The sequence below is a fragment of the Callospermophilus lateralis genome, chromosome 15 (assembly GCF_048772815.1).
Source record: "Callospermophilus lateralis isolate mCalLat2 chromosome 15, mCalLat2.hap1, whole genome shotgun sequence".
NCBI classification, from domain to species: Eukaryota; Metazoa; Chordata; class Mammalia; order Rodentia; family Sciuridae; genus Callospermophilus; species Callospermophilus lateralis.
Genome location: NC_135319.1, coordinates 45,850,334 through 45,877,789, shown reverse-complemented (window position 1 = coordinate 45,877,789; position 27,456 = coordinate 45,850,334). Strand labels below are relative to the sequence as shown.

Genomic DNA, 27,456 nt, shown 5'->3' with positions numbered 1-27,456 from the left:
GACCCCATTTGGCCTACTGTAAGGGACCCCAGAGCGCCTTAGGCTGCGGATGAGCGCCTGCATCCAGATGGTCCGAAACTCCTCATTCTTCTAGATCCTGGGTAATTTAGAAGATTTGGATCCTCAACCTCAAGAGACGTGTTTCCGCTCATTTAAGTCTTTCTGCTGATTTATTCTAATTCTGTAAACGGAATTTGTGTCTTTGGAGCTGTTAATCAGGCAGTCTACGGGGCACTCTAAGTACGGGGTCCTCGCGGCCTTCTCTGCTGCCTCAGCTTCGGTCCGGAGAGGACCCGGCGCCGAATCATTGACTTTCCCAGGTGTCGGGGTGAGTGTGAGGGGCGGGGAGTGTGCAAACTGGGGACTGCTCAAAAAACGAGGGAGTCCACTGAAGAGCTGGAGCTCGAGACTTCTTCCTGGGCTTCGGGAGCGTCTTTGCTGTTGTGGGTCAGGGCCGCGCCTTCCCCGACGCTCGGCCTTCCGGGCTTTCTTGTCAGCTGGGCCCAAAGGGAGAGGTACACCTACAACCCAGTATTCTCAAACACCTGGCCCCAGTAGGTCAAGCTCACTGGGGTCCCTCTCCGTGCTCCGGCGCGGATAAAAGATCGTGCAACCACAGTGAGCTGAAATTCCAACGATTTTAATTTCAGACTCAAGGCTTCCGTTTTAAGGAACAAAACCCCTATGGGTCTGAGCGGACGTTCTGAGAATGGCTCCTAGATGAGCTCCGGGTGGAGGGACTTGCATTTCTTCTGAAGAGAGGTGATATAAACTGAGGAAGTGGGAGTGAATACGGAAAAGTGAAGAGTGATGGGCCTGGTTAGATGTGATGGTTAGATGTTTGAATTTTTCGAATTTGAAAAAATGGCTTAGGTGGAAATAGAAAGAATTAATTTTTTAAAAAGTCTTGAAAATTAAGTCGGCAACTTTCAGGATGAGAAAAGAGACAAAAAAATGTATAATAGGGTAAGAAACATCTGTTTTGTTTTGGTGAAAGTTATCAGGGAGTCAAAGAAGAACATTGAAATCAGAATAGATAGTTGAGTTGATCTGATGACTAGAAAGTCATTGGTTAGTTTTAGAGAACTCGTTTAACAATCAGTGACTGAGGAAAGACAGGAAATGTAGATTAAACTCTGCATGTTTTGAGGCATGAAGCAATATTGCTGGCATGGAGGAAAGGTTTGGGAATTATTCATTGTAAAAATTACAAGACATGCTTAGGAGCAAAAAGCAAGTAATCAATGTATAAAGTAAAAATTCAGGAAAGAGGAGATAAGATCCTGGAAGAGATAGAAGGGAGTGGAAGGATTAACTTGGGGGGAGTCCGGATTTTAAGTTGAGACCATAGGAAGAGTGAAGCCAGTGAGGTGAAGGAAGAATTACCTGAAATTCATATGTAGATATCTTAAATAATTCGTTATTTAAAAATAATTTGCTCTCTTAAAACAGGATTAATTTTTCTTACAGAATCTTGATATTTTTACAATGTTTCTAACAATCCAACCTAATATGCTATTGGTGTTTCTTGTAGATTTGATATTCATAAGTAGTTCAGATCTTAATTCATGAGTAGCAAAAGGGCATGTACAGAGAAGAGGAACTCTCTCCTGTTTAAATGACAGTCTTTCCCATTACACAGAGAAAATAAAAACCCTTATTTTCCTGCAGCCAAACATACATTCTTCCCTTTTTTTTTTTTTTTTAATGTTTTTTAGTTGTTGGACCTTTATTTTATTTATTTATATGTGGTGCTGAGAATCAAACCCAGTTCCTCACCTATACAAGGCTAGCGCTCTTTCACTGAGCCACAACTCCAGCCCCTCTTCCCTTCTTTTTTTGGTGGGAGCGGGGTACTGGAGATTGAATCCAGGGGTGCTCAACTACTGAGCCACATCCCCACCCCTTTTTTGTATTTTATTTAGAGACAGGGTCGCTGAGCTGCTTAGGGACTGGCTAAGTTGCTGGACCTGGCTTTGAATCTTCGATCCTCCTACCTCAGCCTCCCGAGCCACAGGGATTAAGGGCATGTGCCACTGGGCCAATTTTAATTTTTTCCTTCTATTTAAAGGGGAAAAGGTATTTGTTACCTTAGAGAAGGCAGATCCTTTCACCTAGTCTCTCAATGCCATCCTCTTTTGAATCTCAGAGTCCTCTTTCTTTGAGTGATTTCCTCAGCATTTTCTTCCTTATTACACTTTCCCTTCTTCATTTAAAAATATTCTGATGGGGGGCTGGGATTGTGGCTCAGCAGTAGAGCACTCGCCTAGCACCAGCAGGTTCAATCCTCAGCACCACATAAAAATAAAGGCATTGTGTTTTGTTCATCTACACCTAAAAATATTGGCACCTACCTGTGATCTCAGCTACTAAGTAGGATGAGACAGAAGGATCTCAGGTTCAAGGTCATCCTGGATAACTTAGTGAGATTCTGTCTCAAAATTAAAAATAAAGGGACTGGAGTTGTAGCTCAGAGGTAGAGTGCTTGCTTACCATGCATGGGGCACTGGGTTCGATCCTCAGCACCACATAAAAATAAAATATTGTGTTCATCTATAACTAAAAAATAAATATTTTTTTAAAGATTAAAAATAAATAAAAAGGACTGTGGACATAGCTCAGTGGTAGAATGCATGTCTAATCATGCATGAGGCCCTGGGTTCAATCCCCAGTGCCACAGAAGAAAAAAAAATATGTGTATATGTGTTGCTTTATTACTTTAATGTTTTCATTCCCTTCCCAGCTTGACTTTGTGTGTGTGTGTGTGTGTGTGTGTGTGTGTATTTTTAGTGTTGGGGATCAAACCTAGGGCCTCATAGTACCCTAGAAAAGCAGTCTATCACAATGCGTTCCAAAATTAACCATTTGCTTTCTTTTCTTCTCAGAACTACTTATCCATATTTTTCCTACTTGCTATTTATTTCTCAGCCTACTAAAATGACTTTTTTCCAGCATTTCACTAAACTACCACTGAAACTATTTTCATCAAGAAATTGAATGTTCTCTGTGTGTTAAGTCATTCATTCTCAGGGCTGGGATTGTGACTGAGTGGTAGAGTGCTTGTCTAGAATGTGTGAGGCACTAGGTTCAAACCTCAAAACCACATAAAAATAAATAAATAAAGGTATTGTGTTCATCTGCAATTTAAAAAAAAATTTTTTTTTGAAAGTCATGCATTCTTGGGCTGGGGCTATAGCTCATCAGTAGAGTACTTGCCTAGCACATTTGAGGCCCTGGGTTCAATCCTTGGTACCATATAAAAATAAATAAAAAGAATAAAGGTATTGTGAAAAATTTTTTTTCCAAAAAAGTCATGCATTCTCAATGTGGATAGATACTGTATCATGTAAGGCAAAGAAAATTGTTCTCTTTTTTTGTTTGTTTGTTTGTTTTAGGGATTGAACTCAGGGGTACTTTACCACTGACCTACATTCCCAGACCTTTTTTTATTTATTGTTTTGAGACAAGTTCTCATTATGTTGTTAATTGTCTCACCAAGTTGCTGAGGATGGCATCAAACTTGGAATTCACCTCAACTATACTTTTTTTATGTATAAAGCACTGACATTTAGAGTAGGTAAACAGATATACAATATTCTGCTCCATAAATTTTTCTGGGTATATTGATAAGCTTAATCTAATAATTCTACCTTTTATTCATAAATCATACTATCACTTTATCAATATATACAACTATAATTTGTCAATTTACAATTTAAAAATGAAAATTATTTTTAAATTTATGGTGTAAGGATTTGAGAGTAGATTCTAAAAAGGCTTTTCAGCAGAAAGTAAGGAAAAGAAAATTGCAATACACTATTAAACCTTTGGACATTTTACGTTCTTGTATCCTAACCTCTTTGTGCCATTTAATAGTATTTACTACTCTATTCTTCTAGAAACGTACTTCTAGAAACATACTGTAGTTACTAAAATTATCATCTCCCTCTTCTTTTTTATCTTAAGCAGTATCTTAGTCTTTTTTAAGCCCACTTTTTTGACCCACCTGCTACTCAAATATTGGAGTTCCATCTATCTCTAGAATCTCTTCTTACTATGCACTTTCTTTCTTTGGTTTCAGTTTCTAATTACAGTTCCCATTAACCAAAAAAAAAGAAAAAAAAAATTGTCTCTTTGAAGTACCAGACTTCTATGTGCAGTAGTTGTTTGAATATATTCATTTGAGTTAGAAATTCAGCTTTGGATTAAATTATATAGAATCAGGGCTAAATGCCTCATCTTGCATCTCTTCTACATACACTCACACACACACCTAAGTATATTTTTATTCAAAGCCTTACTAAGTGTCATCTTTTGTCATTTTACTCCATCCCTATCGCCAAAACCCTAGTTCAGGCCACTACCTTCACTCCTCTCAACCAGTGTCACAGTATCTAGTGTCCTGTTATCCAGTTTCCACAATATAATTAGTGTAATCTTTCTAAATATGTAAATTGGATTGCATGACTCCTCTCAAAAAAAAAAAAATTACCTTACTGTGTACTGAAAATAAAGTTCAAACTCTGATCAAGGCTAGCATTGCTCCATAAACCACTCTGTTTACCTCCTTCACTCTCATCGTACAACTTCCCTCCACCTTCGAAAGTTGGTGAATTCATACTGAATATCTCTCTCATGTTCTCTTGTATTTTCAAGCCTTACAGATTCCTATAGTACATTGCATTTCCTCTATCATAGTAGGAATTATATCTTACTTGTATTCTTTGCTGAAGTCTGAATTCTGTAACTATAGACATTCTATTTTGTTCACCCTTGTAGCCCCAAGTGCTTAGTATATAAAACATTCAAAACTGTTGAGTGAATAAATGGTCAAGATTCTGGCTAATAATCAGAGGAGATAGATTTGTTTCTGGTCTTACATTTTGCTCACTTTGGATATAGGCCCATCTGTGCCGCCATTCTCTTTTATATAGAAGGAATACATTTAGCTGGTTGTTAACACCTGCCTTAGTCCAAGCTACTTGGGAGGGTGAGGCAGGAGGATCAGTTGAGCCCAGGAGTTCAAGACCAGCCTATCTCAATAAAAAAGAAGGAAGAAAAAGGAATCTCATGAAAATAGAAGGGAGACAGGTAGGGAAAGAAAGAAAACGGGAGAGGGAGGAAAGGATGATAAAGGGAGATACTAGGGAATCAGATTGATCTAAGTATGTTATGTACAGTATAAATGTGCCACAATTGAAATCCACTATTCTGTATAATTATTATGTACCAGTTTGTAGAAAAAAAATTTTGGGGGGGGTGGGGGAAGCTATACCAAGAAGAGACACACCCAGGGCTGGGGTTGTGGCTCAGATGTAGAGTACTCACCTAGCACATGCAAGGCCCTGGGTTCAATCCTCAGCACCACATAAAAATAAATAAATAAAATAAAGGTATTGTGTCCAACTACCACAAAAAATAAATATCTTAAAAAAAAAGAAGAAGACGACATAACAAAAAAAAGATCAGTAAGAACACAGGGATGGTTGTGGTGGTGTACAGCTTTCCCATAAAGTTTATTAACCCAGTTTTATCCCTTCGACCCAAATATGGAACACCTATTAAATAATGTTTATAAATAATTACATAATAAGAACATAGTGATAATAATTATGATATAATAATATTAGTTAATATAGTGGCATATATAAGCTCCAAATTTCCCCACCTTTTTTAATGCACTTGTATCGGTTTCATTGAAAATATTCAATGAATTGAACACTTGGGACTTAATGAGTTAAAATAATAAAAGTAACTACAGCTACAAAAGCAAAGACAGACTAATTTATACTGCTCTGTGTGGCATTATTTAATTTAATTGTTATATGCATTAGGTAATTGGTCATAATATGAATAAAAGAAATAAGCTCTCTTTACCTATTATAGAAGGTTAAGATGTGTTTTAAAGCTAAGCACTGTCAGGGGTGGGGAGCGGGGGGCGGGGGAAGCTAAGCACTGTGGAGAGCTGCAAATATTATGCTTTCGTCTAAGCACTAAGGATAACGACAATAAATCCAATGGTCTGGTTTAACTTACTGTATTCTTTTGAAACCTGAACTACTGCCAGTAAAAACAACTGGTGGAAACTTTCCTGAAAAGAATTTTTTACCAGCTTAAGAGAATGAATAGGTATCAGGCCCTAAAAACAAGGAAACTACAAAGTCACTTGCTTTAAGAACAAGCAGGTCTTTTAGAGTGTATTTTGATAAGGGAATAGCATAGGTCCGTGTAAACTGTCCTTGCCATAGAATCAATGCTTAAGATAACCAGTGTCAGCACTATTAAATGTACTTTCTACTCTAATTCTTTAAACTGTCTTAGCATAAAAAGTAGAACTTCTAATTACACAAAAAAAAAATTTTTTAAATTTTTTTAGATGTTGATGAACTTTTATTTTGTTCATTTATTTATATATGGTACTGAGAATCAAACCTAGTGCCTCACACATGCTAGGCAAGCGCTCTACCACTGAACCACAACCCCAGCCCACAAAAAACATATTTTAACCCTTGCTCTTAAAATCATAAGCTGAAACAGTGTTCACTACTCTGTCCAATGTAATAAACTCATGTGGTTATTTAAATTAATTAAAATTAAAACTTCAGTATATTAGTTGCGTTAATCATATTTGAGGTGTTCAGTAGCCACATGTGTTTGATGGCTACCATATTGGATAGCACAAAGGGTATTTTCTTCACTGCAAAAAATCTTAATCAATATGCATTAGAATGTTTTTTAATAATTTTTTAGTTATAAATGGATATAATACCTTTATTTTATTTATTTATTTTTATGTGGTTCTGAGAATTGAACCAAGTGCCTCACATGTGCCAGGCAAGTGCTCTAGCAGTGAGCCACAACCCCAGCCCCAGAATATATTTTTAATAATTAGTCTGCAATGTTGAGAGTAGGAGATAATGCTTCAACTATATCTAGTCTTAAATCTGACCATATAATCTTAAGTAATTGACTTTTATGAGATTTTATTATCTTATCTGTAAAATAGAGATGAAAGCAGTATTTATAACATGGCATTGTGAAGATTAAATAAGATTATGTAGTTGAAATGACTAGCATAGTGTGTGGCCTGCAGTGCATACTGACATTTTAGATATTACTAACTCCATGATCCTTAATGAATAAAATACTTCAGAGTTGAAAGATTAATTTTTGGATTAAAGGATGTCATATTCTATAGTTGATATACCTGAGGTACTCAAATCTGGGTCCACATTTTGTAAGATTTTGTTACAAGAAAAAGGTGAAATAATATAAGTTTTGGTTACATATTTTGTCACTGGATATTCCTGCTGCATTTTAAAAATTAAGTTTATCAGCCAAACCAGGCATGGTGGTGCCTATATGCTATCCCAGGAGCTTGCAAAGCGGAAGTAGGACAATCGCAAGTTCTAAGCCAGTCTCAGCAACTCAACCTAGCAAGACTCTGTCTCAAAAAGGGGCTGGGAATGTGGTTAAGTGCCTTTGGGTTCAATCACCAGTATCAAAAAAAGTTTTATCAGCTAAGGTTATAAGTCACCAGGTTTTATATAGCAAGTCTATATATTCCAATAGAACTTATAATATTAACATTCAAACAGAAATGTAAGACTGACACAAAGCAAACATGCTAAGCAAAACAGTTGACTAGATAAAATAGACAAATTTCCCAGTTCCCAACCCTGAAGTTAGAATTTATTGCTGCCAACTCAAGTTAATTGCTTGACTAAATAGAAATTGAAAGGCCAAGGTTCGTCCTTGGAGATTAAAATGCACACATACAGACAGCAGAGACAAAGATGAAGCACTTTATTGCAAACTGCTGCTAGCTTATATAGAAAGTGAGAGTCAGTTATCTTAAACTAGGAAGCTCCCAGGGCCAATCATAGTAAAGGTCAGGTCATTACCTACAGTGCACGCACATCCGCCCTGCATAAGATTCATGGGGGGCACGAACTGTCCACGAGTTCGGAAGACAGGAGGGCCGATTTGAAGGTTTTCAAAACAACTTGTTATCCGCCCACTGGCAACTTGCCCGCCACCATGTTGCATTAGGGGCTCCTTATCTGAAAGGCCCCAGAAGTTCTAGCCGCCCACTGGCAATTTGCCCACCGCCATGTTTGAAAGGCCCAGGAGTTCTCAGGGAGACTCCCAACAGAAATGGCTTTGAACAAAGGTACATATTTGTTGTTGTTTCTGATATACAGGAACACTAAACTATTACTAGCATTTTTAGTTTATTAGTACAGTAATTGCTAAAATATATCAATATTATTTACTTGGCAACTGTTGAACGTGTCAAATACAAAGGGGAAATCATAACCAGATAGTCTTTAAATGTCACCTGCTTTCATAAAATAAATGATTTCCTCTGAAAAGAATTGGTCAGGTTGATGTCACTGTTTTCTATATCTACAGAATTAAATTCATCGATTCTGAATTTCCTTTCCTCTTCTGAATTTATCTTCATGCATAAGAACTGTTTTTATAGATTTAAAATTTTTTCTTATTTGGTAGCATTTATCATACAATACTATTACTTTGAATGATTGACCACTGGGCTAAACACCTGATTCTGATGCTTATCCTACAAAAGATAGAAGTAAACAGAAAAGAAAAATTTTCGGCAAATAGACGATTCCCATATTTTCCATAATACATGGGCAATACACTTTTACTGGAAGCATAAATAAATCAGAAAATTATACAAATCATAATGTAAAGCACAACAAATTATCACAAAATGAAAATAACTTGTAAACATCATCCAGGTCAAGAGTTAAAACATTACCAGTACTTTAGAAAATTAGCCTTGTCCCCCTATCAGTCACCTGATTGTTTTTCAAAAAGGAAACCATTTGATTTCTTATGCTATTGATTAGTTTTTCCTGTTATAAGACAACATATATATGGAACTATGACATTTATATTCTTTTATATCTGGTTTTCTTCAACATTGTGTTTGTAAAATTCTTCTATATTTCAGGTAGCAATCATTTATTCAGTTTTATTGCTATATAATATTTTATAAATATTTTTCAATTTATTTTTATTAATATTTGAGTAGCAGATTTTCACTATTACAAATATGTTTTTACACATATTTTCGTGTGCATTTGTGCCATAAGTAATTAAGACTATTTTTTTAAGAATCAAGATATAATTAATAAACTGTAAAACTCATTATTTTAAAGTATACAATTTTGTAGTTCTTAGCATAGTCACAAAGTTTTTCCAACATCCTAATTCCAGAATGTTTTTATCACCAAAAAAAGAAATGCCAAATCCATTATCATAACTCCCCATACCTTCCCCTCTACCCATCCTAGAAACCATCAACTTACTTTATGTCTGAATGTATTTACCTATTCTGAACTTTTCCTGCAAATGGAATCATACAATATGTGACTTTTCGTGTCTGGATTCTTTCACAGGTTATCCATGTTGTAGTATGTGTAAGTACTTAATTCCTTTTTATAGCTGAATAATATTCCATTGTGTAAATATTCCACTTTTAGTTTATCCATTCACTAGTTGATGCACTTTTGGATCATTTCCCCTTTTTGGTTATTGTGAATAATGTTTCTTTGAACATTCATGTCCAAATTTTTGTGTGGACATGTCCTTTCAATTCTCTTAGATATATTTATATAGAAATAGAATTTCTGATTCATGCAGTGAGTATTTTGAAGAATCCAAACTGCTTTCCACAACATCTGCAACATTTTACATTCCTACCAGAAATGTTTTAAGGGTTCCAGTTTTTCTCCATCTTGTCAACAATTGTTATTATCTTTTTTTAATATTTATTTTTTACTTGTAGTTGGGCACAATACATTTATTTATTTTTATGTGGTGCTGAGGATCAAACCCAAGGCCTTGCATGTGCTAGGTGAGCGCTTTGCCACTGAGCCATAACCCCAGCCCATTATCTGTCTTCTTTATTATTACTATTAAAGCTAGCTTAAATGGATATGAAATATTATCTTATTGTGATTTTTGACTTGCATTTCCCTAATGACTTATGCTATTACACATCTCTTCATGTGGCCAATTGTGTATTTATTTTCTTCGGAGAAATGTCTATCATTTATCCATTTTTAAAAAATTGGATTCTCTCTTTAATATTACATTATAAGAGTTATTATATATCCTGCAGAGTAGTCGCTTATGAGATATATGGTTTAAAATATTCCTTTTCATTCTCTGGGTTGCCTTTTCACATTCTTGATAATGTCCTTTAGAAGCACAGAAGTTTAATTTTGATGAAGTCCAGATTATCTACTTTTTTCTTTCTTTTATACTTTAGTGTCATCTCTTAAAAAAAAAAAAAAAAGCATTGTTTAATTCTACAGTTTAAAGATGGATACATGTGTTTCCTAATTGTTTTGTAGGTTTAACACTTATATTTAGAGCTTCAATACATTTTTTGTTGCTTTTTGTGTACATTGTAAGGTAGAGATACAATTTTGTTCTTTTTCTGTGTGTAAATTCAAATTTCCCAGCACCATTTAATAAAAAGACTATTCTCTCTCCAACTGAACAGCCTTAGCACCTTGTTGAAAATCAATTGTCCATGAATGTAAGGGTTAATTTTGGAGTTCTCACTTCTGTTCCATTGATATATAAATCTATCCTTGTATCAATATCATGCATTAATTTTATAGTAAGTTTTGAAATTGGTAGCATGAGTTCTTCAACTTTTTCTTCAGTATTGTTGGGGGGTTTTTTTGTTTGTATATTTTTGTTTTGTTTGGCACCAGGGATTGAACCCAGGGCACTTAACCACTGAGTCACATCCCCAACCCTTTTTTTATTTTCTATTTTTATACAGGGTCTCACTAAACTGCTAAGTTGCTGAAAATAGCCTCAAACTTGCAATCCTCCTGTCTCAGCTTCCAGAACCTCTGGGATTACAGTCATGAGCACTACTACACCCAAAGTTCTGGCTGCTTTGATCTCTTTCATTTCCATATGAATTTTGGGGTTAGCTTACTAATTTTCACCTCCAAAAAATTTTTTTTAAATGACAGCAAGGATTTTAATAGGGACTATATTGAATACATTGTCAATTTGGGAAGTATTGCCATCTTTACAGTACTGTCTTAATGTTTTACCACATTTTAGATTTCTTGATTTCTTTCAGTGAAGTTTTGGAGCATTTAGTATACAAGACTTATACTTTTTTGTGAAATTTATTTCCTCAGTATTTGAATTTTTTCAAGGCTATTGTAAATGAAATTATTTTCAGATTATTTATTGTAAGTGTATTGATTTTTTTTAATATTTGTAACCTTGCTAAACTCACTTGTTAACTCTGTTAGTTTTGTTTTATTTGTGGATTCCTTAGGGTTTTCTACATATGATGTCTTCAGCAAATAGAGATAGTTTTACTTCTTCCTTTCCAGTGAACCAGATGTGGTGGCACACGCCTGTAATCCCAGTAACTAGGGAAGTTGAAGCAGAAGGATCACAAATTTGAGATCAACCTCACCAACTTAGCAAGGCCCTAAGCAATTTAGTGAGACCCTGACTCAAAATAAAAAGGGTTGGGGAGTGACTTAGTGATTAAACACCGTTGGGTTCAACCCTTGGTACCACCCTGCACAACCACCATAATACACAATCCAGTGAATGCTTTTGTTTAAATTTTCTTTCTTAATTTTCCTGGCTACATATCCCACTTGAATCAAAGTGTGAAATATGATATATCAAGAACTATGTAATGTTTTGAACAACCTACAATAAAAATTAATTAAAAAAAAAAAATAAAAAAAATAAAGTGAAAAAAAAAAAAAAAATTTTTCCTGGCTAGAATCTCTGGTACCAAACTGAATAAAAGTAGTGAGAATGGACATCCTTGTTTGTTCTTGGTTTTAAAGGAGAATCTTTTGATCTTTGACCATTAAATATGATGTTAACTGTGAAGTTATAATTGATGACATTATTGGATTGAGAAAGTTTCCTTCTATTCCTACCGTAAGCATTTTTTTTTTTTTTCATAAAAGGGTGTTGGGTCTTGTCACATGCTTTTTCTGTACCTTTTCAAATTACTTGTTTTAATCTTTTATTAATATTTTACATTTCTTGGCTTTCCTATGTTAAACCAACCTTGTGTTCTTAGAATCAATCCCGTTTTATTTACATATATTGCTGAATTCAGTTTACTAATGTCTTGTCAAGGACTTTTACATCTGTATTCTGAAGTGTATTGGTCTATAGTTTCTTGTATTACCTTTGTCTGTTTTTTATGCTGGGGCACTACAAGGATATTTTTTGATATAATAAATTTAAACCCTTTTTTTCCCCACAGAAAATGATCCACAGTCTGTTTCTCATAAACTGTTCCGGTGACATATTTCTAGAGAAGCACTGGAAGAGTGTTGTGAGCCAATCTGTCTGTGATTATTTCTTTGAAGCTCAGGAGAAAGCTGCTGATGTTGAAAATGTACCACCTGTCATTTCAACACCTCACCACTACCTCATCAGTATCTACCGGGATAAGCTCTTCTTTGTGTCTGTCATACAGACTGAAGTGCCACCTCTCTTTGTTATTGAGTTCCTACATCGAGTTGCTGACACTTTTCAGGTTGGCTCTCCATCAAACCTTTCTAACTTAAATTACACAAGGTAGTTAGAGGAGAACACATGATTATATTTTTTAATTACCCAGCTTTTAATGGCTGGTATGTTTCCTCTTTTAAACTAAGCATACATTCATAAACCCTTTTCTATAGAGTATAAAGTGGCACACACAGCTCCTCTGTTCTCTGTTTTTATATGTTTTACAAAATATATCATCAGGAAACAATAATGTCTTCCACATACCATTCTCTGGATGGTCTCCAAGTTTTTATTGTTATGTACTCTTCCATATTCACATTTCATTGATTTTACTCATCTGGCTGAATATACCATATAATTTAAAACTTACCTGTGTGCTTTGGAGTAGGTTAATCATGGATAATGAAGTTCATAATTGACCTTCCAGTTTAACATTTCAGTATTTTGGGGAGTAACATGGAATGGAATTCAATCTAAAAATATTAAGAAAATACTGAGAGGGGCTGGTGTTGTGGCTCAGTGGTAGAGCGCTCACCTAGCACATGCGAGGCCCTGAGTTCCATCCTTAGCACCACATAAAAATAAATAAACAAAATGAAGGTATTGTATCCAACTACAACTAAAAAATAAATATTTTAAAAAAAAGAAAATACTGAGGACTATTGTTTGGATTATGGAGAGGGTTTTTGTTTTTTTTTTTTTCCTATTCTCTTTATTTCTGACTTCTTAAACAATGAGTTATGGTACTGTAAGTTTATTTTTCAGAACATAAAAGTATTTAACAAGCCTTCATGCCTTCTGTTGTGGAATATTATGAATATTTTGCTAGGACTACTTTGGTGAGTGTTCGGAGGCTGCAATTAAGGATAATGTGGTCATAGTATATGAGCTCTTGGAAGAAATGTTAGACAACGGATTTCCACTGGCAACAGAGTCTAACATTTTGAAAGAACTGATTAAACCACCAACAATTCTACGTTCTGTTGTCAACTCTATTACAGGTAAGATAAAAACATACTCTATTAGGAACTGAGCAATTAAAATGTTATGAACAACTCATTGTTGCTTATGATCTGACAGACTAAGATAGTCCAGTATGTCCAAAATTAAAATGACTGTAATGTTAAAATGGATATATATTTCTCTTTATTAAAAGAGTCTAGGTCTTAAATGATAAAGAACTTCTGGTTTTATTCTCTTGTTATGTAGGGTTTTCTGCAAAACCACAATAATATTATTTAGCAGTAAATAAGATTGAATAAATTATCCTAGTTAGTCCTTAAAAAAAAGCCAGTATATATGGCCACTTAAAAGAAAATTTAGCCTATTTATTGACTGGCATTTTAATATTTAGAATAGCATTATAGGGGCCAGGAATATAACTTAGTGGTGGAGGCCTGGGTTCAATCCCAGCACTACCAAAATAAATGAAAGTATAAAGAATACCTCTGAAATACATGCCCAGGTTTTTTTATGTTTTTTTGTTGTTGTTGTTTTGTTTTGATTTGTTTTGTACTTGTATCACATTTTGTATTGAAATCGGTTTTTTAATTAATTTTTTATATGTATATGACAGCAGAATGCTTTACAATTCATATTATACATATACAGCACAATTTTTCATATCTCTGGTTTATATAAAGTATATTCATACCAATTTGTGTCTTCATACATGTACTTTGGATAATGATGTTCATCACATTCCACCATCATTTCTAACCCCCTTCCCCTTCCTTTCCCCCTCCCATCCCTCTGTCCTTTCTAGAGTTCATCTATTCCTTCCATGCTCCCCCTCCCTACTCCACTATGAATCAGTTTCCTTATATCAGAGAAAACATTCAACATTTGTTTTTTGGGTATTGGCTGACTTCACTTAGTATTATCTTCTCCAACTCTGTCCATTTACCTGCAAATGCCATGATTTTATTCCCTTTTATTGCTGAGTAATATTCCATTGTGTATATATGCTACTTTTTTTTAATCCATTCATCTACTGAAGGGCATCTAGATTGGTTCTATAGTTTAGCTATTGTGAATTGTGTTGCTATAAACATTGATGTGGCTGTGTCCCTGTAGTATGCTGTTTTTAAGTCCTTTGGGTATAGAACAAGGAGAGGGATAGCTGTCAAATGATGGTTCCATTCCCAGCTTTCCAAGGAATCTCCATACTGCTTTCCATATTGGCTGCATCAATTTGCAGTCTGACCAGCAATATTTGAGTGTACCTTTTTCCCCATATCCTCGCCAACACTTATTGTTTTTTGTTTTCATAATAACTGGAAATCCATATGCAACAAAATGAAATTAAACTTCTGTCTCTCACCATGCACAAAATTCAACTCAAAGTGGATCAAGGACTTAGGAATTAAGCCAGAGACCCTGCATCTAATAGAAGAAAAAGTAGGCCCCATCTTCATCATGTCGTATTAGGCCTCAATTTCCTTAATAAGGTTCCTGTAGTGCAAGAAGTAAAATCAAGAATCAATAAATGGGATGGATTCAAACTAAAAAGTTTCTTAGCAAAAGAAACAATCTGTGAGGCGAATAGAGAGATCTACATCTTGGGAGCAGATCTTGACCTCTCACACATCAGATAGAGCACTAATCTCTAGAGTATATAAAGAACTCAAAAAGCTAAGAATCAAAAAAAACAAATAATCCTGTCAATAAATGAGCCAAGGACCTGAATAGACACTTCTCAGAAAACAATGTACCATCAATCAACAAATATATGAAAAAATGTTTATCATCTCTAGCAATTAGAAGAATGCAAATTAAAACTAGTCTAATTTCATCTCCTGTCAGAATGGTACTTTTTATGTTTTGAGACAGGTTCTCTCTAAGTTGGCAAGACTGACCTTGAACTTGGGGTCCTTCTGCGTCAGCCTTCCAAGTTGCTGATATTAACAGGCATGCAACATTATGCCTGGTGATTTGTACTTTTTAACTTTCCAAAATGAACATGCATTTTATCGTCAGAAAAACATTAAAAGACAAAATGTAAAAATACAGATTCATAAGGCAGTATATATTATAAAGTTTAAAATAATGGTTCAGTGGATGAGAGAATCCTTTAAGAACTGTAGTTGGTACCCCTAGAGAATCAGTGAAGTATAAAAAGAGATGGCACAGGTGACTTGGAAGGCTGAGCAGGGAGGACCATGAGTTCAAGACCAGCCTTAATTAACTTAAAAAGGCCCTAAGCAATTCAGTGAGACCCTGTCTCAATATAAAAAAAATAAAAAGGGTTGGGGATGTGGCTCAGTGGTTCAATTCTCAGTACCAAAAAGAGAGAAAGAGAAAGGAGAATAAGATCATTCTTCATAGATGGTACTATATGAGGAAAAACAAAATAAGTGAAAAACTTTGAGTTGTAGCTGCTCTTTTAACAGAAGCAGAGCTATATTTTTAGTTGAGTGAGAAATAAGTTTGGAAAGTCCTTGAATTCTGGGTTAAATATTTAGCTCTGTTTTGTTTTGTTTTGTCTTTTTAGTTTGTGATACTAGAGACTGAACCCAAGGCCTTGTCTAGGCAAGTGTTCTACCACTGAGCTTCACCTATAGTGCTAAATAGTTTGCTTTTCTCATAAAGCAAGTGAGGGAAAATTGAGGAGTTTCAAGCAGAAAAATAACATGATTGGAGCACTGTTTTTCAGAAAATCTTCTGAAGGCAACATGTTGGCTGCAGAAATATCAATCATAAATTGACTATACATCTGTAAATACAGTATGATTGCAACTGTATTTTAAAATCAAAGCCAAAAAAATCAAAATAGAAACATAATACTGCAACCTATTTGTGGGGGAAATGTCTAAAGAAATGTTAATATAGTTGTATTTTGGCAGTAAGAAGATAGACTGATTTATTTAAAATTCACTTTTCTGAACTTTTTTTTTAATAAAGCATATACTACTTTTAAATTAGAAGTATTAACCAAAAGTTAAATAAGTCACAGTTCAAGGATATGTGTTTTTGATAATTTTGTTTTCAACATAATTTACCAGGAAATTAGCCAAATATTGAGCATTACCCATATTGTAGCTGAATGGGAAATACTAGAGTATATTCATCCATGTACTCCGCTGAGTCCTGCTTGGCGTTGTCTCATATAGAATTCAGCTGAATACAAAAGAACTGAGTTATCACTGTATTCTCAGTGGAGACATTTTTCATCTGAAGGTTTTCCTCTTGTTTGCTCTGTAGCAGCAGGGTGAGATCATTGTTGGACTACTGGAATTAGCTAGGTTACTGCTAACACACAGGATGCGAAAGATAAGTGAATGCATTTATCCTTGTTTGGCATGTAGACGAAGGACCACATGGCCTATTTCTGTCTTCTGGAAATTTGATAATGTTGGTAAGGATATGTGTTTGACAATCCTGGAGACCATGAAGAAAAATCCAGCATTAAAAAAGCAGCGAAAGCATTCATTTTCTTCTTTCAAATAATAACTTTTCTGATGACCATTTTACACATCCACTTTGTATTCTCCTTTTTCCATTTCTAGGCAGTAGTAATGTTGGGGACACACTCCCCACTGGGCAGCTGTCCAACATTCCATGGCGCCGGGCAGGAGTAAAATACACAAACAATGAAGCCTATTTTGATGTCGTTGAAGAAATAGATGCAATTATAGATAAATCAGGTAATTGTGTGCACATGGCCTTATAGGGAAAAAACAGTTTAGCTGACACAAGCTTAATAGAAAATTGAAGTCCCTTGGCAGTGTGGTTTCAGCAGAAAAGCATTTGTTTTCTAATGATTTATAAATCTGTTTATTTTGCCCAGAGGTTACATATAATTATCATAACCACTAGTTTAGATCTGCCAAACATTTGTAAATCAGAATTCATGATGCCTTACTTTAAGCCAGTTATCCTGTATACCTCACCTCTCCCTCATGCTATGTATTCATTGTAACATTTATTGTATACCGACTGTATTGTGTACATTTGCTCTTAATTTCTGTGCAGTATATCTGGTAAAGGATCCATCCCCCCCACCCCCATTTTTATTTGGGTTTTTTTCTTGTTATTGTTTACAATAATAAGAATTGAACTAGGAATTGAACTCAGAGCCTCACACATGCTAAGCAACCATTCTACCACTGAGGTACATCTCCAGTCATTATTATTATTGTATTTTGAGACAGGGTCTCATTAAGTCGCCCAGACCAGCCTTGAACTTGTAATCCTCCTATGTAAAACCCCTTTTCTGATCATTGATTGATTGATTGTACTAAGGATTGAACCCAAGGGCACTTTACCACTAAGGTACATTGCCAGCCCTTTTAATTTTTTTATTTGAGACACAATCTCACTGTGTTGTTTTGGGTCTTACCAAGTTGCTCAGGCCAGCCTCAAACTTAGAATTGTCCTTGCTCAGCCTCTCAAGTCACTGTAATTATAGGCATGTGCTACCACGCCCAGCTCTGATTATTTTTTAGCAAGATAAAACAGTGGTACTGTGTTAGAATCATAAAATTTTTTTATTAAAAATACCTCCTATCCTCACAATTTATACATAAGGAAACTGAGGCTCACAAGACTTAGACGACCTATTCAAGGTGGCACACCTAGTTGATATTGTGATAATGACTCATTGTGAATTATAGCCAATATCTTTTCTTCATGAATTCCCTTCCATTATAACATTAATATGTTCCATTGTACTATATATAGGACACCTATAAAAACTTTAATTGATCAGTGTTATAGGTGTCCTATAAAATTTTTCTACATATATATAGCACAGTGGACATAATGGGTTAAGAATAAAAGATACACAGAAATTTCTGTAGGTATTGGGCTGGGGATATGGCTTTGGGGTAGAGTACTTGCCTGGCATACACAAAGCCCTGGATTTGATCCCAGCAGGGGTTTGAGCCGGGGAGAATTCATTACAATAGTTCATTTTACAGAATAATGGATCATGCCCGATTTCTTAAAAGTTAACAGGTAGTTTAGTCCATTTCATAAGAAACCTGCCTAATTTTTAAATTATATTTAAAATATTTTAAACTTATATCTAGGAGCCTTAAAAGATTGACTATAGGGCTATGGTTGTAGCTCAGTGGTAGAGTACTTGCCTGGCATATGTGAGGCACTGGGGTTCAGTCCTTAGCACCACATAAAAATAAGTAAATAAAAGAAAGATATTGTGTCCATCTGCAACTAAAAAAAAAAAAAAAAAAAAAAAAGATTGACTGTAGCTGGGTATAGTGGCACACACCTAATCCCAGCAAGTAGGGAGGCTGAGGCAGGAGGATCACAAGTTTATTGCCAACCTCAGCAAAGTAGCAAAGCCTAAGCAATTTAGCAAGGCCCTATCTCAAAATATAAAATAAAAAGGGTTGGGAATGTCGGGCTGGGGCTATAGCTCAGTGGAAGAGTGCTTGCCAAGCATGCATGAGGCATTAGTTCCATCCTCAGCACCACATAAAAATTTAAAATAAATAAAATACAGGTATTCTATCCATCTACAACTACAAAAGGGGTGGGGGGGGAGGGTTGGGGATGTAGCTCAATGGTTAAGTGCCCCTTGGTAACAAAAGAAAAAAAAGTATGGAATACAGCAAGTGTACAATAAATATTAAAATGAATACATAGCATGAGGGAGAGGAATAGAGGGTAACTGGCTTAAAGTAAGGCATCATGAATTCTGATCTACAAATTTTTTTTTACTCTATAAAGGAGACAGGTTTGATTCTTCCATAGAATTCCTTAGAATTATATTCCACCCAGTTAGGTACAGACAAAGCACTCACTGAAAAAGCTGTCTGGATTGATGTAATGGAACCTCTGACGTGTTTATAAGGATGCAAAGCTTTGGTTAAGTCTGACACCCAGGGTGTATTCCCATTACTCTAGATATAGTGACAGCTCCAGTAAAGACCCAGAGTCCATTGATATTATCACCCTTTTTCTTTCTTTCTTCAGGATCTACAGTGTTTGCAGAAATTCAAGGAGTCATTGATGCTTGCATTAAGCTATCTGGAATGCCCGATCTTTCTCTCTCTTTCATGGTAAGTTTTGTTGTCCTGTTCTGTAGCCTCTTGTGTGCCTAATTCATATGAAGTACTAAGTAATAAATACTGAGATAAGTTTGTATTTTAGGTTGTAGAAGATTATCTCAAATATTCCTAGCACAATGTCCTAATACAGTAGATGATGAGTATAGCCTTTATGGAAAGGCTGAAGAAGAGAGGTTTTTACCTAAGTGTGCTAGAAATGGCTTAAAATTAGCTGATGGCTTCTGCAAATTTCCAGTGTTACTTTTACTGAATAATTATTTGTTTTGCTGATATGAACAGGCACTGGTCTTTTGTATCACTTTAGATTCAGCATGACACACTGCTAACAATTAAGACAATTGAGTTCTGGTACTGTTTTGTCACCAATTTCTCCATGAGTTTTTTGGGGAGGAGGAGCAGTACTGGGTATTAAACCTAGGGTGATCTACTACTGAGCTACATCCTTGGCTCTTTTCACTTTTTGAGACAGGATCTCATTAAGTTCTAAGGCTGTCATTGAATTTGTAATCCTCCTGTGTCAGCCTCCCAAGTATCTGGGATTATAGGTGTATAGATAGCACTGTGCCTGGATGACCTTAAATTCTTTGAAACTCCGTTTTTTTCAGCTATGGGAAGGAAATAATAATTGCTTTTTCTCCCTCATAGTTATTAGATTTCAAGTAATATATATAAAATTGTAAACTGTAAAGCTATAAAATTGTGTTGATGTGGTTATAATAAACTGTTATAATACTGACTGCTTTTTTTTTTAAGGAGCATACTAATTTCTCATAATATCTAAGTAGCATGGCCATACTCATTATATTCTGTGTGTCTGGTTCTTCTATTTTCTTGGCAGAACCCAAGGCTTCTAGATGATGTCAGTTTCCACCCCTGCATCCGATTCAAGCGTTGGGAATCTGAACGAGTTTTGTCATTTATCCCTCCAGATGGAAATTTCCGACTCATATCATATCGTGTCAGCTCACAAAAGTATGTTGATACATCAACCAAAATCTGCCATCACATATCAGTGTACTGAATAGAACTCTGCTTTCCCTGTTTTATTCTGACAGTTTGATGTTTGAGTTTATTCTTGCTCACTTTGACTATGGCTCACCAGGAGACCCAATGAGAACTGGTGAAAATATGTGCCTAAAAAAAAAATAACCAGAGTACTTTGAATATAAGAGTGTAAAAAATAAATGAGACTATAGTAAAATCTGTAGCCAAGAGCAGGCATTTTGGATCATGTGTAACCTGGGAAAAATCATGAACTAGTGCCATAATTTTACCGTGACTTAGTGACTAAGAGGAGACAGGCCCTTCTCAAGCTACTCCCCAACTTACCAACTTCAAGTCATCCTTCTGTGCACTGAATTTTATTTTTTTTTCACTTGTTCTTTATTTTTTTATCTCTGTCAGATATACCTGACGAGTATAGTTTGACATACATACATGGAATATAACTTATTTTAATTAGGATCCCAGTCTTGTGGTTGTACATGATGTAGACTTTCACTGGTGCTGTATTCATATATGAACATAGGAAATTTATGTCTGATTTATTGTACTCTCTTTCCTATTTCCGTCCCCTCTTTCTTCCCTTCATTCTCCTTTGTCTACTCACTGAACGTCCATTCTTTCCTCCCCCCACTTTTATTGTGTGTTAGCAACTGCATATTAGAGAATTGCTAACACACAATAAAAGTGTGTGTTATCAGAGAGAACATTCAGCCTTTGGTTTGGGGGGATTGGGTTATTTCATTTAGCATGATAGTCTCCAGATCCATCCATTTTCCAGCAAAAGTCATGAAATTATTCTTTTTTATGGCTGAGTAATATTCTATTGTGTATATATACCACATTTTCTTTATCCGTTTATCTGTTGAAGGGCCCTAGGTTAGTTACATAGCTTAGCTATTGTGAATTGCCTGTTGTAAACATTGATGTGGCTTCATTACTGCAGTATGCTGATTTTAAGTACTTTGGGTATAGACTGAGGAGTGGAATAACTGGGTCAAATGGTGGTTCCATTCCAAGTTTTCTGAGTAATCTCCATACTGCTTTCCAGAGTGGTTGCACCAACTTGCAGTCCCACTAGCAATGTGAGTGTAACTTTTCCCCAAAATCCTTGCCAACATTTACTGTTACTTGTGTTCTTGATAATTGTCATTCTGACTGGAATGAGAATCTCAGTGTAGTTTTAATTTGCATTTCTCTAATTGCTAAAGATGTTGAACATTTGTATTTCTTGTGTAAAGTGTCTGTTCAGTTCCTTTGACCATTTGTTGATTGGGTTATTTGTTTCTTTGGTGTTGAGTTTTTTAAGTTCTTTTTGTATCCTAGAGATTAAGGCTCTGAGGTGCAGGTGGCAAAAATTTTCTCTCATTCTATAGGCTCTCTCTTCACATTGTTGATTCCTTTGCTGTCTGAACTGAATTTTAAATTAACATTAACTTTAATTTAACATTATAGGTTGTAGTTAGTTTGTGCTTTGAAAATATGAGAAGGAGGAGCTGAAGCCAAGCCTAATGGTACATCTCTGTAAAATCCCAGTAACTTGGGAGGCTGAGGCAGGAAGATTCCAAGTTCAAGGCAAGCTTGGGTAACTTAGTGAGACCCTATCTCAAAATTTAAAAATGAAAAGGGCTGGGGATACAGCTCAGTGGTAGAGCACCCTTGAGTTTGGTCCCCATTGAAGCAAAAAAAGAAAAAGCATAGCAGGGGCTAGGGATTAGTGTTCAGTAGTGGAGAACTGGCCTATCCTGTGTGAGGCACTGGGTTCAATCCCCAGGTCTGGGGGATACACACACGCACGTACACATATGTAATATGTATGTATACATGTATATGTATATATAGTTAGAAGCATTTGGGTAATGTAAGACTCAAAGGCAGAGGAATTGTTTCTTAACTCTTGTCACTTAGGAACTGTTTTGGTATGTATAACTTCAAATTATTTTTCAGTGGACTCTTAATTTATTTTTTTTAAACTAGAACCATTTGCCTAAATTATTTATACAATAATTAAATTTCAGGTTTCTGTCTTGGTTTGTATACTTACAGATGAGAACTCAGTTTCTAGCACACTGGTATGAAAACATGTTGTATCCAACTCTCCTTTGTGCAGATATAGCATCTGCAGTTCTAGAGGTATAAAGCCCTATTGTGGAGTTGGAGGCAGGGTAGAATACTCTGGACTGAACTTTTTTTCAGTCCATTTCTGGAGCTGCCCCACACCATTAATTGTGTGTATTGTGCTTTCCTGTCTTTTTCTCTTTTTAGTCTAGTGGCAATACCAGTGTATGTGAAACACAGTATCAGCTTTAAGGAGAACAGTTCTTGTGGCAGATTTGATATAACAATTGGACCAAAGCAAAATATGGGAAAAACTATTGAAGGAATTACAGTGACAGTTCACATGCCAAAGGTTGTGCTGAATATGAACCTGACACCAACACAAGGCAGCTATACATTTGATCCAGTCACCAAGGTACAGCCACTTCAAATCAAGAGTGAGCAAGTGTTTCTGCAATCTATTTTGTGATTGGGGATTATGGGGGAAGTGTTTAATGTCTTATTTAAAAGAAAGTTCCTATAAAACCTGGAGATACTGCTGGGGTTGTTACTCAGTGATAGAGTGCTTGCTTTTCTTATGGAAGGCACTAGGTTCAGTCCTCCGCACCACATAAAAATAAAATAAAGGTATTGTGTCTATCTATAACTAAAAAATATATATTAAAAAGAAAAAAAACTGGAGATAATATTGTGCTGTGCTTCTGCTGCTAACTGTGGAAAAAATCGTGCATCTACCACTGAGTAGATGAACAGAAGAGTTCGTCACTTCTGTGCACACTTTCACAGTGTACACTTACTCATCCATTGATAATTCAGAGTCTCACCCCACTATCTAATGAAAAAGAAAAGCTTTTTAGAGAGAAAAACATTATGTGGATATAAGAAGATGGAATTGTAGCTCAGTGGTAGAACACGTGCCTAGCATGTGTTCCTTAGCACTACATAAAAATAAATAAATAAAGGTATTGTGTTCATCTACAACAAAAAAATACATATATAAAGGAGGAAGATAAGGGCTGGGGTTGTGGCTCAGCAGTAGAGTGCTCGCCTAGCCACCTGCAAGGTGCTGGGTTCAATCCTCAGCACCACAAATAAACAAACTAATTAATTAATTAATTAAAAGGTATCATGTCCAACTACAACTTTTAAAAAATTTAAAAAGAGCATGATAATATAGTTAGTAATTGTTACATTTTTCTATAGAAATTGATCATTAAGACCTGTTTCTGCTTTTCTAACTTAAAAGCATCATATATTATTCCACAGGGGATATTGGCTAAGAAGGCTGCTTCCTAACCTACTTACACATTCCTCTAGCGGAATTCCAAAAGATGACTTTTTCTGTCATCTTCCTACTTTGGTAGAAAATGATTGTTTTTAACAGCAGAGTCAATCAGCTGCCTGATAAATTAAAAGGCTTATTTTTTAATAAAGTCAAAGAATGTTAAAGATCATCTAACCCTGTGTTCTAAGGATTCAGAGAACCTTCCCAGAAACCATTTAAGACTGGGCAGGGAAGTTCCACATCCCTGGCTCTCCACCCTACAGCTTCAACTCTAAGAGCTTCATTTTCTCATTTGTTATTGAGCTTCCACAGAAACAGTTGCTTTTTAACAAAGGATACTATGGCTACAAGTTTTAACACCAAGATAAGTTTTTGCATTTTATAGTAAAAGAAACTGGCCTAGAGAAAAGCCATGAAAGCAGTATAATGGAAAGAACACTTGAAATCAGATAGCCTTATGTTCAAATACCTGTGTGACCTGTCTTTTAACCTTATCCTTGAACATTTGTCTTTAATAAATGGTTGAGGGTTTATTTTTTTGTCTTTTTGGTTTTTTCAATGTCCTTTTAAGGTATTAACATGGGATGTGGGGAAAATCACTCCACAAAAGCTTCCAAGTCTTAAAGGACTGGTAAATTTACAGTCTGGAGCACCCAAGCCAGAAGAGAATCCTAGCCTCAACATACAGTTCAAGATCCAGCAGCTTGCTATTTCAGGTAAGAATAAGTTTTACTTGTGTTTAAGTGTAATTAAGTTTTGCTGAGCTCAGTTATTAGGCACTTAGAAAAGTAACAAACATTTCCCACTATAGAAAGAACAGAAATGTCAGTTTACCTTTTATACAGTACTAGAGGGCCAGCCTCCAGGAATCAAGGACTTTGGAGAGCTCCTATTTCACACAGAATCCCTTCACCCCCCACCCTCACTTAAGCATCAACAGAGGCATTCATATTCACAGAAGCAGAATTAGCCTTAAAAAAACATTCCCTCCTACATGGTTATCTTAACTAAATCCATACCTTCAAAGTATAGTAATTCACGTATTGTAGAAGAGACATTGCTTCTAAATAGTGAAAGGGATATTTGTTAGTGTCAGATTTACAGTATAATACCTGTTGCTCAACAAACATTGTACTATATTATTGTTGGAATTATAACAATTTTTTGTTTCATTCTTTATGACACAGGCTTAAAAGTAAACCGCTTGGACATGTATGGGGAGAAGTATAAGCCATTTAAAGGAGTCAAATATGTCACGAAAGCTGGAAAGTTTCAAGTGAGGACATGAGAAGAGGCCAAAATTCCTCAAGAAGATCAATTTGTTTTCAAGTGTCATTACAATTTACTATTAGGTACCAAATGGGTGGGAATACATATTCTAGTTAAAGCATTTGTGTTGAGCTATACACCACTAACAAAGTTATTTAGTAATTGATGTAGAGTTCTTAAGGAGCTTTAAGCTAAGGAATCTTTTCTAATGACTTAGCTTATTTTGTATCTTTTCACTTAGGAAGATTATGGAGGTGATTTCTTCCATAGGTGGGTACCAGCTGGATGCTGCACACTGTAACAGGGAAGGCAGAAGGCTACTTTGATAACCTCACTTGCTCTCCTAAAGCCAGTGAATTGGTCTTATTCAGCAGGAACTGTCTCAATCAGTGATGTGACATGTCAGGTGCAGCCAAATGTCACACCTCCTGATCTTAGCCATCCCAGTCCTATCTGTCCTAACAGAGGAAATTCCCCCCACCCAAGAAGTTTACAAAAACTGCCTCTTCAAGTGTTTGCCTTATTCAGCTTTTCACTTGTGCCATTAAGCAAGCACTGTAGCAAAAGCCACTTCCACATGGCCCTGGCAGGGAGCACTACTGCTCCATGCTCCATTCACACTGTACTTGGTATTGTATTTTTTATAATAAGATTTTTATGTAAAGCTCAAGATTTTGATTTACAAGGACCTTGCTGCAGTAAATACCATCTCGACTCTGTGCCACCGGTTCAGCTGTTAGCACAGTAAAAATCATTTGTATCAAAGGGGCAAATGCTTTATTATGGTAATAAAAGGGAACATACTTTTGCTTTCAGGACGTTATTACAAGCATAAGTGTTTGTGCTTTTAAGCAAATTAAGGTAGAAAAGAGAAACTTAAGTGAAATTTTAGCCATCGTCATGCTTTATACAGCTTTATCCAACATCACTTATCCCAGTTAACCTAAATGCCTCATGCCCTAGTTCAGCAAGAGGAGGAAAATGTATCTGCCTCATTATCATTTTTTTTTTCTTTTTAAATCTTTTATCTTTTGTTGAATATGCGTGCATCCCTTTTCTTTAGAGGGAACTCCATTTCATACCATGTGCATGTCAAGGCTATTATGATGACTCCCTCCTAAAACTGTTGCGCAATGGTCAGTGCAGTAATTTAATATCTCTGCTATACTGACAACAGTACATGGAAGAACCTATTGAGGCAGAAACAAAATTCTTAGTAACATTTATGATACCGTATTGATCATCATGATTAGAAAGTCAGTCTATAGTTGTTACCATTTCATCAACTTCATTGGTTTAGTAGTTCTTGCCCAATTATTTTGCCTCGTTAGACATGAAAAAATGAAGGGAGGCTAGAAGTTAAAACTTAAGTTCTTAAGTACTCTTCCTGTTTCTTTGTTGTTACTTGTGCTATTAAGTTTTCTTCTCCTTGTGGCTCCATTCTTTTTTCTTTTATTGTTTCAGCTTATAACTCTCTTTTCCCTGCCACTTTAGGGTTATCTTACAGTCATCTCATTTATTTTGTCAAGCGCTGGTGGTTGGTGCACCCATTGTACAGTAGCATTCTTACCTTTGCTTGCCTAGGGCATCCAGTCTGCCTTTCACATAGTAACAATGGCACTTTTTACAACTTACAAATTTGTAGAGTAACCAATCTCAGATTGGCAGCTAGAGTCAAAATGTTGCCAAATATTTATTCCCTTTATCTAATATTGCTTTATGCAATTGCTTGTCCTATTTTTATTATCTTAGAGTTCTTTCCTCAAAAGAGCAATCAGAACATTTCCTTTTCTTTCTTCAGAATCCCTAATCCCTAATCCATACCTGCACTGTACAATTTTCTTCCTGTGCTGTCTTATATTCAAGTAGAATGTATGCCAAGAGTCCCTTGCCTCTATCAATTTCTGCTAAAATGTCCAAGTAGACTTTTTCCTTCTACAATTAAATTATTGTATTTATTAATTTGATAAGAGTCCAATAAATTCTTTCAATAGCTCTGGCTATACTGTCAATAAAAAAAAATGAAAGCAACAGGTTGATTTTTTTTGTTGTTGTTAAGCTTAACTATTAATTGAATGTTCCCAGATTCAATTAAGCTGTTCAATGTCAACAGGCTGAACATGATCAGAATTTCTTCTGTATCATCATATGTGATGTAAAGTTTGCTGCAAAACACTTTGAAATGCTCTTTTCCTTAACTTAGTATGTTCACAGCCATTCAAAATTTCCTTCTTTATCACTATCATT

At 35.6% G+C, this 27,456-nt stretch overlaps 1 protein-coding gene across 5 annotated transcripts; it reads left to right on the top strand.

Moving 5' to 3' along the window:
- The first annotated feature begins 35 nt into the window (after positions 1 to 35).
- Ap3m1 (adaptor related protein complex 3 subunit mu 1) lies at positions 36 to 27,240 on the top strand. Of its 5 annotated transcripts, none has more exons than XM_076834662.1 (10): positions 108 to 328; positions 11,880 to 11,976; positions 12,311 to 12,586; positions 13,391 to 13,562; positions 17,070 to 17,207; positions 19,501 to 19,586; positions 20,434 to 20,567; positions 22,863 to 23,070; positions 24,512 to 24,656; positions 25,128 to 27,240. In XM_076834662.1, the coding sequence occupies exons 3-10, from the start codon at positions 12,314 to 12,316 to the stop codon at positions 25,226 to 25,228; spliced, it is 1,257 nt and encodes a 418-aa protein (XP_076690777.1). In that variant the 5' UTR covers positions 108 to 328; positions 11,880 to 11,976; positions 12,311 to 12,313; the 3' UTR covers positions 25,229 to 27,240. The 5 variants fall into 5 exon arrangements, with proteins under 5 accessions (XP_076690776.1, XP_076690780.1, XP_076690779.1 ...); XM_076834663.1 differs by lacking the exon at positions 108 to 328 and adding an exon at positions 623 to 762; XM_076834661.1 differs by lacking the exon at positions 11,880 to 11,976 and having other exon boundaries at positions 36 to 328.
- The last annotated feature ends 216 nt before the right edge of the window (positions 27,241 to 27,456 follow it).

Excerpts from the sequence above, each read along its gene's own strand:
- Ap3m1 (XM_076834661.1), top strand. The coding sequence starts at position 12,314 with ATGATCCACAGTCTGTTTCTCATAAACTGTTCCGGTGACATATTTCTA. Across the intron at positions 12,587-13,390 it reads GAGTTGCTGACACTTTTCAG|GACTACTTTGGTGAGTGTTC; the intron begins GTTGGCTCTCCA and ends ATATTTTGCTAG. Across the intron at positions 17,208-19,500 it reads TGCAATTATAGATAAATCAG|GATCTACAGTGTTTGCAGAA; the intron begins GTAATTGTGTGC and ends TTCTTTCTTCAG.